The sequence below is a fragment of the Panthera leo genome, chromosome A2, assembly GCF_018350215.1.
Source record: "Panthera leo isolate Ple1 chromosome A2, P.leo_Ple1_pat1.1, whole genome shotgun sequence".
NCBI classification, from domain to species: domain Eukaryota; kingdom Metazoa; phylum Chordata; class Mammalia; order Carnivora; family Felidae; genus Panthera; species Panthera leo.
The window spans coordinates 51,178,499-51,191,066 of NC_056680.1; the positions used below are offsets into that span (position 1 = coordinate 51,178,499).

At 51.3% G+C, this 12,568-nt stretch overlaps 2 protein-coding genes across 7 annotated transcripts in view; both read left to right on the top strand.

The window, feature by feature from the left end:
• Positions 1-702, top strand: part of IL17RE (interleukin 17 receptor E) — a 46,911-nt gene extending 46,209 nt beyond the window's left edge. For all 3 annotated transcript variants that reach the window (XM_042910476.1, XM_042910481.1, XM_042910487.1), the window contains 2 exons: positions 52-168; positions 552-702. In XM_042910476.1, coding sequence (XP_042766410.1) covers positions 52-122 — 71 coding nt within the window. In that variant the 3' untranslated portion in view covers positions 123-168; positions 552-702. The remainder of the gene's footprint in view (positions 1-51; positions 169-551) is intronic.
• Positions 703-930: 228 nt separating this feature from the next.
• Positions 931-12,491, top strand: IL17RC (interleukin 17 receptor C). 4 transcript variants are annotated; one of them, XM_042910500.1, is made up of 19 exons: positions 931-1,229; positions 1,509-1,530; positions 1,721-1,873; positions 2,168-2,242; positions 2,334-2,443; positions 3,634-3,745; positions 4,068-4,112; positions 5,634-5,773; positions 5,997-6,056; positions 7,995-8,049; positions 8,136-8,317; positions 8,406-8,456; positions 9,151-9,196; positions 9,372-9,493; positions 9,760-9,819; positions 10,384-10,432; positions 11,496-11,591; positions 11,697-11,735; positions 11,829-12,491. In XM_042910500.1, the coding sequence occupies exons 1-19, from the start codon at positions 1,125-1,127 to the stop codon at positions 12,446-12,448; spliced, it is 2,142 nt and encodes a 713-aa protein (XP_042766434.1). In that variant the 5' UTR covers positions 931-1,124; the 3' UTR covers positions 12,449-12,491. The 4 variants fall into 4 exon arrangements, with proteins under 4 accessions (XP_042766434.1, XP_042766440.1, XP_042766444.1 ...); XM_042910506.1 differs by lacking the exon at positions 11,697-11,735; XM_042910510.1 differs by lacking the exons at positions 931-1,229; positions 1,509-1,530 and having other exon boundaries at positions 1,785-1,873; positions 2,334-2,432; positions 7,983-8,049.
• Positions 12,492-12,568: the final 77 nt, after the last annotated feature.

The following is a 12,568-nucleotide window of genomic DNA, read 5'->3' on the forward strand; positions in this document are numbered from 1 at the left end:
TTCAGGGGGTGGGAGAAATTCCCTTTCTGAGCCAGGATACTGCTTTCCCAGACTGGAGCCTAGCCCAGAGGAGGATGGAGGGAGAGAGAGGGCCTGATCAGGGAAAGAGGTTTCAGCCTTGAGTGGCCAGGACACAGGTGTGACTAAGATCAAGAAAAATAAATAAAGGTGAATATAATGGATAAGCTAAGAGACACAATGTGCTTCTCTACTGTGCTCAGGATGCTGAGTTGGAGGGAGGGTCAGCACAGCCCTGCCTGGGGGTTGTTATGCATCAGTTTGTGGGCCCAAACCCTGCGTGTCCACACCTACAACCACATACTCCACATTCTCACAAGCAATGCCTCTGAAAAGGCAAAGGAGGACCTGGAAATTCTCACTGTGAACAGGTTCAGGAAGGTCCATTTGTCATGTAGCCAGCCCATGACAACAGCACAAATGGGGCCCCCTGTCTGCCTGGCTCTGAGTTCCTTTCCTCCATACCACACTTGAGCAGGGGCCAGGAAGTGGTGAAAAGCCCACTTTCTGGTGCTCTTTGTCCCTGCCTTTAGAGCTCCTGTCCCACAAAGGGTCACTAAGTCCCAGGGAGTACGTGAGAAGGGACCTGGAGTGCCCAGTATGAGGAGATTCAATAGGCACCAAAATCCCAGATTCACGTGGCAAGTGGAAATGCCCTAAGATTGCCCAGGCCCTCTTCCTTAGGGACTCCCAGGGTGAGTAAGAGCTCCCTTACTCAGCTGTGACTCTTCAGGGGCCCCTCCCAGCTAGGTGTCAGAGGAGGAGGAGGGGGAGGAGGAGGAGGAGGAGAGGGAAAGAAGGAGGTGAGGCCACCACCCCAGTCCAAGGCTGCTGGCTCCCAGGCCTGGTGTTGGTGGGAGGGACAGGGCGGGGCGGGAACAGCCAGCTGCCTGCCGGGAGCCAAAACGAAAGCACTCTGGCTGGGTCTGGGACGGGATTCAGGACTCCCAGGAGAGGGAGTGCTCAAGCCCGCACTGGGACCCCAGGCTGAGGAGGGATTCCAGCCCCTCCTGGGGCTGAGTGGGAATAAAGGTACCGTGTCTGCCCCCCCCTCTGGGGGGGGCAGGACAGGGCCTTGGGCCTTGGTGCCTTCTGGCACCTGGAAGATGCCTGTGCCCTGGTTCCTGCTGTCTTTGGCACTGGGCCGAAGCCCCATGGTCCTCTCTTTGGAGAGGCTTGTGGGGCCTCAGGATACTGCTCGCTGCTCTCCGGTAAGTCTGGGGCACTAAGAGTGTTGGGGAAGGCTCAGGGTTCAGTCTGCGGCCCATTGGGGCCCTAGCCTGGCTCCTGTCACTGTCACTACTGCCAGAACTGCCCTGGCTGGTCTGTCTGGTGCTGATGGGTTAAGAGAAGAATGGGGAGGGGGAGTTTGTCTTCTCCTGGAAGGGACTTGAACAAGGAGCCCTGGAAAGGTGGGCAGGGATCTCAGGCAGGGAAAAATGGCTACATTCGGTGGCATAAACTCTAACACATCTTTACCTTCTCCCCAGGGCCTTTCCTGCCACCTCTGGGGTGAGTAGCCCTACTTTTAGAAAGAAAAGAACTGCCCAGGTTGGCGGAAGGGATGTTCCAGTCCCATGCCTTTCACACCCACCTTAAGCCCAGGAAGAGCCCAAAGCTCCTTGTCCCTCTGGGGGTGTCAGGTACAACTACCCTATGGATTCTGAACAGCTTTAGCTCTCACCCTGCCCTTTATGCACAGATGGTGACGTGCTCTGCCTACCTGGGAGCATCGTGTCTGCCCCAGGCCCTGTGCTGGTGCCCACACGCCTGCAGACAGAGCTGGTGCTGAGGTGCTACCAGGAGACTGACTGTGACCTCTGTGTGCGTGTGGCCATCCACTTGGCTGTGCATGGTGAGCATGTCATCCCATAACTGTGTGTGTTCCCATGTGAGTGTATCAGGGATGGGCACAAGGACTGGGGAGTCTGGCAGGCAGTCCTGTGCATCCTCAGTGTTCTCCTGGAGAGCACTGGCCAAAGGATCCCCATGTCAGCCTGGTCTCTCTGTCTACCCACCCCCCCGCCCCCCCTCCCTCCCCCCAGGCCTGGCCCCTGCTTCTCAGCACTGGGCTTTCTGGAATGAAGCCAAGCCCAAAGCCAGCCCAGAGCTGGGGCCTGAGCTGGGTCTTGCTCTTGGGCCCTTCTAGGGCACTGGGAAGAGCCTAAAGGTGAGGAAAAGTTTGGAGGAGCAGCTGATCCAGAGCTTGAGGAGTCTAGAAACGGTGAGGAGAAGATGGCTGGCCCAACTGCCCCTTGCCACGGCCTTGCCCATGGCCCCTGGGCCTGACCAAACCCCTGCCCTGTTGCTCACAGCCTTTCTCCAGGCCCAAGTCGTGCTCTCCTTCCAGGCCTACCCCACCGCCCGCTGCGTCCTACTGGAGGTGCAAGTGCCTGCTGCCCTTGTGCAGCCTGGTCAGTCTGTGGTATGCAAAATAATGATAATACCAATAGCCATCTTCTAGATATGACATCTATGAGGCGCTGTCATGTGTGTTAGCTCTGTTTGCTGATGGCAAGGCTGTGGGCAAGCCCTTTCAGCCCTTTGTGCCTCAGTGTTCCAGTCTGTACAATGGGAATAAGAATAGTCCTACTTCATATGGCTGTTGTGAGAAATAGATGAGTTGGTACGTGTAAAACATCTGATGTAATGCCCAGCAGTAAAGGGTCTCAGGAAGTTTAATTTTCCCTTTCTTGTGTACTCCTTAAAAGTACCCATGGGGGTGCCTAGGTGGCTCAGTTGGTTAAACGTCTGACTCTTGATTTTGGCTCAGGTCATGATCTCATGGTTCAGTTTGTGGGATCGAGGCCCATGTTGGGCTCTGTGCTGACAGCGCAGAGCCTGCTCAGGATTCTCTCTCTTCTTCTCTCTACCCTTCCCATGCTCACCTGCTCTTTCTCTCTCTCAAAATAAATAAACTTATTTAAAAAAAAAAAACAACACCCATGAGCAAGGCATTATTATTACCCTCATTTTCCAGAGAGAGAAACTGAGGCTTGGAGAAAGGAAGTCTGTGGGCTGGATCTAGTTCTTGGACTTCCTGCTGTACCATGTCTGCTCCGTGTACATACTGTGGTGCAGGGTGTTGGAGCTTCTTCCTACCTCAGGAGGCCACATGTGTTTGGAAGATATATCTCCACCCCGGGCCAAATCACTCAAGCCTTTTGACTTCCCCTCCCGCCCCCAGCTCCCAGCCAATATCCTCTTGCCTGGAAAGTTATAGAATCGGAGAACATCTGCTGGCCTACCTCAATGGGCTGTCATGAGGACCCCTGAGGCACTGGGTGTGAGAAGGGGTTTCTGATCACCTTAGCTTTGACCACGAGATGCAGGACAGCAGGGTTGGCACAGGGACTCAAATAGCTAGGGCCCTTATCCCTGCCCTGCTGACACCCCTACTGAGGGGGTGTGCTTTAGAACTGGGAGCCTTTTTTTTTTAGCTTAGAATTGAGGGTCTTTAAAGGAAATGTTAATGGGAGAATTTCAGGCTATACAGTATAGCATCATTGGTTGGGGAAAGGGATGAGTGGAGTGGTCCATGGACAGGAGCTCAGAGCCCTTGGTCTGTATTCTGAGCCCTATACTACCAGCCTTCTGCCACCCCTCTCCTCACAGGGTTCTGTAGTATTTGACTGCTTCGAGGCTGCTCTGGGGGCTGAGGTGCGAATCTGGTCCTACACTCAGCCCAGGTACCAGAAGGAACTCAACCTCACCCAGCATTTGCCTGGTAAGTGGCTCCAGGTCCTGCCCCACCGCCCCCAGTCTCTTTCTTGTCTGGCCACTGCCATTCTGCTTTTATCCCCTTCCTTGTCCCATCTGTTCTCAGGCAGGTGTCTGAGCTCCTATCCTCCCCAGGGTCTATCCCTCTTGTCTCCTCTTCCCAGGTGATACTGCTTCCCAGTGCTTGAGGAAGGTGCTTTGGGCCCTGGATAGATGGGGTGGTATTTAGGGGAAGGGAGCCCTTCCCAGTGCTCCCCATGGGTCAGACCACTCCTCTTCTTTCTTTGGCCCCCAGCCCCACTGGTGGCTTTTCTGTGATCTCTCCCCAGACTGCAAGGGGCTGGAAGTCCGGGACAGCATCCAGAGCTGCTGGGGTATGATGGACTATGGCCAACGGGGCTGGAAGGAGGGAGGGACAGGGTCTGGTGTGTGAGGGACCCTTGGAGGTGGCTTCAGGTCTGGGCTTGCCACAGTCCAAATGCTCACAGAGCTCATTTAATTCATCACACATGAACTGCAGTAGCTCCTACTCTGTGCCAGGCATTGGGACTATGAAGATGAATCTCCCTTATGACAAATTTATTTATTAGTACCAGGGACATCTAGAGGCCCAAAATGTTGTCAAGATTATGGTACCCTCCCCCCACATACACACCATATATCAAGATAACAATAATGTTAAGCCATAAAATAAGGGCTAAGAAAGTCAAGGCTCTGATGGTTTTTCCCAGGTACTACTTGAATTTTGTTTTGCTTTGTTCATTTTTTTTTTTTTTTGAACTGGGGTATAACATACATACAGAAAAGTATGTAAAGAGCACTAAGTTCAAAGTCCAGTTCACTTAATTTTTACATATGTATACACTTGCATAACTACCACCCAGGTCAACCTATAAGCAGTGATGTTCTTGAGCTCTTAAATTTTTTCAATTTTATTTCCCTTTTGGCTCCTTAACTTAAGTTTGGCCTGTCTCTTTGGTAATTCATTAGAAACTACTCAGCACCAGAGCTTTGAGGCCACAGATACACATCATGCATTTCATATCTTCATTCATTCAGCAATCAATGATTCACTTATTCAGCAGATATTTATTGGGTGATTACTCTGCCCAAGGAATAGTCCTAGGTACTGGAGATTAATTGGTAAACTAAACTGACAAAGATCCCTGCCTTCACAGAGCTGACATTCTAGCTGGGAGTCAGGGTCAAGGTAGGGGTGATGGAGGGCACAATAAACACAAGGAAATGTGAAATATGCAGTAAGTTAGCTTGATTAGTGTTGTGGAGAACATTTGGGGAGGGGAAAGGAGGATAAGGAGGTTGGGGGTTGCAGCAGTCAGGGTTAGCCTCACTCGAGTGAAAAAAGACCCAAAGAAGTTATGGAAGGAGCCATATGGGTGTCTGAGGGAAAAGGGTTCCATATGCAGAGGGAACAGCCAGTACAAAGAGCCTGGAAGCAGGAGTGTATCTGGTGTGTTTAAGTAGAGAGGGCAGGGTGTCTGCACTAGATTAATTAAGGACAAGAGTACTAGGAAATAAGTTACAGTGGTCAGGGCAGCCAAATTGTGTAAGGTCTTGCAAGCCGTTATAAAGACTCTGGCTTTTACCTCTGGAAGTAATTTGGGGGGTCATCAGAAGGTTCTAAGCAGAGAATGATTTATCCTACAGTGGTTACAGGATCCTTCTGGCTGCAGAGGGAGAAGAGTGTGTCAAGATACTGGGCTGGCTGCTGGGGACAAAGTCTGGTCTGAGATGAGGACACAGGCTCTGCCCTCTAGGGGCCTTCCAGTCTCAGGAATTTGAAGGAACTCCAAAGGGTCAGTCAAAGGGGTGTGATCAGGCTTGGGTATGTAAAAGAGGTGATGGAGGTCTCTGTCTCTTTGCCTCCCGCACAGCCCTGCCCTGGCTCAATGTGTCTGCCGATGGTGATGATGTGCACCTGGTGCTGGACGTCTCTGAGGATCAGCGCTTTGGCCTCTCGCTGTACTGGAACCAGGTCCAGGGTCCTACAAAACCCTGGTGGCACAGAAACCTGGTGAGGGCTCCCTGTCCCTAAGTCCATTCCCACTCTAGGCTGATGCGCATGCTAAGGATGTGAGTGCATTATCAAAAGGGACCCTTGAATACAACACAGCGACCCCCACCCAAAGCAAGGAATATTGGTGGGGGAATAGCTACTTGCCTGGTTTCCTCGACTTTGGCCTCCAGCCTTCCTCCTCCTCATCTCTCCAACTTTCCCCCTTCTGCTTGTCCCACAGACTGGGCCACAAACCATTACCTTGAACCATACAGATCTATTTCCCTGCCTTTGTATTCAGGTAAGAGAAGAGTCCAGCTAGATGCCAGGGGAAGGGTACTGGAGAATTAATGAGGGGGGTGCCCCTTACCTTCCTTGTCTTACCATCCTCCACTCTCTTCTTTGAGGTGGGAACTATTGCTCCCTAGGGTGACTAGCCCTCTCCTGACCTTTGCTGTCCTGTCTTCTGCCTGTTGCAGACTCTGGATGCTTTTCCTGATCCTCTATCCACAGGACTCCTACTTATGCTTCATGGCCCCATTCAAATGTCACCTCCTCCTTGAAGCCTTCCCCTACTCTTCCAATTGTCTCTTTGTGCTCCCCTGGAAAGTAGAGAATGTGCTGTGAACTCAGACTGATTTGAATCCTGACTCTTGCCATTTGCTAGCTGTGTGACCTCATGCAAGTCACTTCACCTCTCTGAGCCTGTTTTTTGTCTGTAAAACAGGACTAACAATACCAACTTCATAGGACTCTTATAAAAGGAAGTATCCAGACTTCTGTGTGTTGGCTCTTCCCTCTTCTTCTTCTTCTTTTTTTTAAGATTTTATTTTTAAGTAATCTCTACACCCAGTGTGGGCCTCAAACTTACAACCCTGAGATCAAGAGTCACATGCTCTACCGACTGAACCAGCCTGGTGCCCCTCTTTCCTCTGAAAGATATCTGATTGTATGTCTAAATGGTCATCAGGTCCCATCTGTTTTACCTCTGACATTAATGTCTGTCATTCCCTCTACCTGAAATGCCCCCCCTCCTTCTTTTCTGTATAATCAAATCCTTCCAACTCAAGTGCCACCTCTTTCCCAGAGCTTTACCTCAATTCCCTGGCCTCTCTTATCTTCCAGTCTTCTTGCACTTGTCTTTCCTTGTCCATTTGTCACTTCCTTTCTTATTTGGGCACCTGTTTCATTTCTTCTTGCATATAACAGATGCTCAATAAGTGAGGGATCAATTTATTAATATATATATACATGTCTTATCCCTACTACAACTGAGAATTTGTAATTTCCTTGAAGGTAAGGAAATAGTACCTAATTCAAATTTAGTAACTCCCCTAGAGCCTTGCACAATGCCTGGCATGTAGTGGGTGCTAATTAAGTCTGTTAAAGGAATGAATGAATGAAACTCTCTAACTAGCACTGTGATAGGACACATAACAGACATTCATGAAACGTTTGCTGTGATATAAACGTCCTTACTGCCAAGCACAATGCCTGCTACATAGTGGGTGGTCTTAATTAAAAGTGTGCTGAGTAAATTAATGTATTATCTCTATATCTTAGCACAGGGCTAAGCAAAGAATAGATATGCTTTAAAAGTCTATTGAAAGAAATGGGGTGCCTGGCGGGCTTAGTTGATACAGCATGTGACTCTTGATTTCAGGGTTGAGAGTTCAAGCCCCACACTTCAGGTGAAGTTTACTAAAAAAAAAAAAAAAAAAATATATATATATATATATACACACACACACACACACACACACACACACACACACACACACACATTTATGCACTCCTGGAAGGAAGTAGAAGCCCGGGGGGCCATATTTCCTGACCATACGCATTACTGTTTTCTACAGAAGAGTATATATATATATTTTATTCTGAAAGAATAAATGAATGTGTCCTTAACACCTACCATACCACCTGGCACATAGTAGGTTCACACAAAGTGATCATGGATTTAATTATCAATGTCCCTAGTGCCTACCACAGTGCTAAGACACATAGTAGATACTCACTAAAAGTCTGTTGAATGAAGATGTTGCCAGATAATTGGCATAGAGCTTGCTGGAAGAATAAATGTGTGCAACTCTAGGGCTTTGCAAAGGGCAAAAACACTGGACGAGTGTTTATGAAATATCAGTTGAGTGAATACATCCCCAGTGCATAGCAGAGGCTAGGCTCCTGGAGGGTCAGCTCGGTTGAACTGACTTGTAGAACCCAGTTTCTTTTCCAGGTGTGGCCGCTAGAGCCCGACTCTGTCAGGACAAGCATCTGCCCTTTTAGGGAAGGTGAGCAAACTGGGGCTGGGGCCATGGTGGTAACAGTGCAGGTGGATGAGTTCTGGGTGCCCAGTGACCCCGCCCTCTCCTTGCAGACCCCCGGGCACATCGGAACCTCTGGCGTGCAGCCCGGCTGCAGCTGCTGCCCCCAAGGGGCTGGCGGCTAGATGCACCCTGCTCGCTGCCTGCTGAGGCCACTCTGTGTTGGCAGGCACCAGGAGGGGGCCCCTGTCAGTCGCTGGTCCCGCCGCTGCCACCAGCAAATGTCACTGTAAACGTAAGTGAAGCGGTGGGAGGCTCCTGGAAGGAAGTGGAAGCCCAGGGGGGCATATTTCCTGACCCCACCTATTACTCTTTTTCCACAGAAGGCACTTGAATTGCCATTGCTGAATGTCCACCCCAACCTCTGTGTCCAGGTAAGAAGGGGGCATAAGAGCTCCGGGCTAGGGGCAGGACCCAGAGTGGACCCCCCCAGATAATTCACTGTCTTCTGGACCCACTTTATCCTTGAGTCACTGGAACAAAGTAGTTACTTCTGGGAGTTCCAGTATTGATTTTAGCAGTGCCATGGGACTCTGGGCAAGTCACTTTACCTCTCTGAATGTCAGTCTCCTCATCTGTTTAATGGGGATGATAATAGTAAATACTTCATAGTAGTGGCTAAAACCAACACATGTTCCCACCCTGTAGAGCTTATGTTCTAATGGAGAAAGGCAGACAATAGACCTACACACTATGTTAAAATTGTATCTAAATACTATGGGAAGGGTGGGGAAGGATAAAGGAGGGTGGGGGTTGCAATTTCAAGTGGAGCAGTCAGATGAGGCCTCTTGGTGAAGGTGGTTAGATGAGAAGGGAATGTATAAAGACATGAAAAGAGCTAATTTAGGGTCATAAGGCCCGTTAGCACAGACACTCTCACAAGGCTAAGGCTGAGAAAAATGAAGTATTTGCTAATCATCCAGCCTTGAACCCTGATCTGCCTAAGATTAGGTCCAGAGTGCAGACCCCCCCCCCCCCCACATGACAGGCCTCCCCTTACTGTCCTACCCTTTATGGCCTTGGCTCTAGCTTTTTCCTGTGCTCCTAACCTTGGCCCCTTCTAAGCAGGTGAGCAGCTGGGAGAAGCTGCAGCTGCAAGAGTGCTTGTGGGTTGGTGAGTGAAGCCTGGAGAAGGCTGGGGCAGGGCCACTGTAATAGGGATGAAGCCTGGAAGTGCCAACTCTTGGGGGGTGAAGGTCAGGCACAGGAATGGGCGGGGGGGGGGGGGACAAGTGGCAGGCTCCAGCAAGTTTGGGTTTCACTCAAGACTGGGCTCTTACCCTTTCCAGACTCCCTTGGGCCCCTCAAGGATGATATGCTGTTGGTGGAGACACGAGACCCCCACAACAACAGATCACTCTGTGCCTTGGAACCCAGTGGCTGCACCCCACTACTTAGCAGGGCCTCCACGGTGAGGGCTAGGGGACCCTCCTCCATGCACCTTTCCAGTTCTATCTCAAGCCTGGCCTCAAATTTTCACAATATTCAATTTCCCCTCCTCGGTTCCAGGCCCTGTGCTGGTGTCTGGGAATGTGGGGGTGATTCAGACCTAGTTCCTGTTCTCAGAGGCCTCTTAGTAATCTCCATGCCCCATTCCCCCACTATTCTGCTCAGCTGCAGCTTGGTGGTCTCCTAAATGTGGTACCCCTAGGTGATAGTCCCCTTTTGTCTTGGCAGAGGGCAGCTCGCCTTGGAGAACAATTACTACAAGATCTGCAGTCAGGCCAGTGTCTGCAGGTGAGTAGGTGGCAGGAGGGCCCTGCTCCAATGCCCAAGGGCAATAGGCCTAAAACTCTGTATTTAACTTCTTCCATCTCTTCCTGTGCCTCACAGAGGGCACCAGGGAAACGCTCACTCTTCCTAGGTAGGGGCCTCCTCACTGTCCCCCTAGTACCCACTCACCATCTATTTGTGCTTATGTGTGTCCAGCCTTAGGGAAGCCAAGAGTTGAAGAAGCATAGTTCCTGTTCCCAAGTTGCTCACTGCTGGCTAGAAACCAGAAAACAGATAACCAAATTCATATGTGCTAAGCATTGGGTTCCATGGAAAGCTTCAAGGAAGGACATTGTGCCAGATCTGGCAAGGAGGAAGGCAATAGTCCAGGCAGTAGGCATAGCATGATCAAAGGCAGAGAAGAGAGGCTTGTGGGGAACTACAGTGTGTGTGTGTGTGTGTGTGTGTGTGTGTGTGTGTGTGTGTGTGTGTGTGTGTGAGAAATATGCATAGCTGAGGCTGGAAATTTGGAGATCAGGCTGGCCAGAACTTGTGTTGTGGGGCCATGGTCTTGGTTTTGTTTTACAGCTGTGGGATGATGATCTGAGGGCACTGTGGGCCTGCCCCATGGACAAGTGTGAGTATTACAAGAATTGCCCTTCCCCCTCCGTACCAGGAGCTGGAATCTAGACAGTCTTAGGGGCAGCACATGCAATGGCCTGTCTTTCCCTGGCTCAGATCAATCAGAGGGACACTCCTTCCTTTATTCAAAAGCTAAGACGAGAGCTCACAGAGAGTCTAGCATCACCAAAAAGGCACAATCCCTGCCCCCACCGCAGCCATAGAAAGCTAGAAAGACATTAGCTAAACAATCACTTACATTTAGTAAATGTGAGTTATTGAAGCATTTGCTATAAAATGTCTAAAACCATGAATGCAAATAATGAGGACCTGACTTAGATGGGGTGAGGCCGGGAAAAGGTTTGACCTGTTCTGAAGGCTGAGCTGAGTGAAGTGGGGGAAAAATGCTTTTTTGAGGAACTTCAAGGTGGCCATTGTGGCTAGAGGGTCTTCAGGGGCAGACTTCTATCACAAGGATGCAAGGGTCATCTAGGGCTTTGGGAGCTGATGTAAGGAATTGGATTTTATGTTAAGAGCAGTGGGAGCTTCCTGAAAGGCTATAATCAAATTTGTATTTTAAAAAGGTCTCTGGGGCTGCCATGTAATGAATGAACTGGAGGCAAAAAAGAGGTCAGGGACACCATTTGGAAGGTTGTTGGAGTCATCAAGAGAGTGAGGTCAAGCGTCCAGCAACACTAGGCTTAGGAGACAATCTTAGCTGACATTTGAACACCTACTATGCCCAGCATTGTAAGTGCTTTGTGAGTATTAATATATGTAGTCCTCACAACAACTTTATGAAATAGGTACTAGTGTTAACCCAGTTTTACAAAGGTGAAAACTGAGGCAGAAGATGAAATGACTTAAACAAGGTCACCCAAATAGATGGATCTATGTTCATATATTGACTCTGACACTACATGCTGTGGACTTCGGGCAAATCTTTCCATTTCTCTGAGTCCGTCAGTCACATATCGCAGCCCCCGAGATCTTTTAAATCTTTGAGTTTTTCTCCTTTGTGAATTGGGGTGAAAGTGTATGGTATCTAACTAGCGTATCCTCTCCTCTGGGTCTCCTAGACGTTCACCAGCGCTGGGCTCTGGTGTGGCTGGCCTGCCTACTTTTTGCCGCTGTGCTTTTCCTTCTCTTCCTTTTCAGAAAGGACCAAGTGAAAGGTGAGCGCTTCCGGGCTTCCGCACTCCCCAGAGACAGGGCTGGGAGTTCCCCTTGAGAAGGTGGCAGCCCAGCTCATGGGCTTCCCCGCCCCTCTCCCCTAACAGGGTGGCTGAGGCTCTTGAAGGAGGACATCCGCGCGGGGCGTAAGTGTGAGCAAGTGCCAGGCGGGGGGCCGCCCCTAGCGGGCCGGCCTCGGGCCGTCTCACGTCTTCCCTTCCCCTCGATTTTTCTGGCAGCTGCCACCAGGGGCCGGGCGGCTCTGCTCCTCTACTCGGCGGAGGACTCTGGCTTCGAGCGCTTAGTGAGCGCCCTGGCGTCGGCGCTGTGCCAGCTGCCGTTGCGCGTGGCCGTGGACCTGTGGAGCCGTCGTGAACTGAGCGCGCAGGGACCCCTGGCCTGGTTCCACGCGCAGAGGCGCCAGACCCTTCAGGAGGGCGGCGTGGTGGTGCTGCTCTTCTCACCTGGGGCCGTGGTGCTGTGCCGGGAGTGGCTGCAGGACGGGGCTTCGACTCCCGCCCCGCAGGGCCCGCACGACGCCTTTGCCGCCTCGCTCAGCTGCGTGCTGCCTGACTTCCTGCAGGGCCGGGCGCCTGGCCGCTACGTCGGGGCCTACTTCGACGGACTGCTCCACTCAGATGCCGTGCCTGCCCTTTTCCGCAGCGTGCCGGTCTTCTCCCTGCCCTCCCAGCTGCCCGGCTTCCTGGGGACCCTGCAGGAACCCGGCGACCCCCGCCCGGGGCTGCTGAGGGAGAGGGCGAGGCTAGTGTCTCAGGCCCTGCAGCCTGCCCTGGACCAGCTGCTTAAGGCTCCCGGGGATCCCGGGGACCCTGAGGACGGGACGAGGGATGGCACGTGAGGCAGGGGAGACAATCTGAATAAAGGCAGACGCTATTTTTCTATCCGTGCGTCCGGCATGTGTCTGTGACCGCGCCACTAGCCGATCAGCACACCGGCGGCCCTTTAACACCCGGACAGG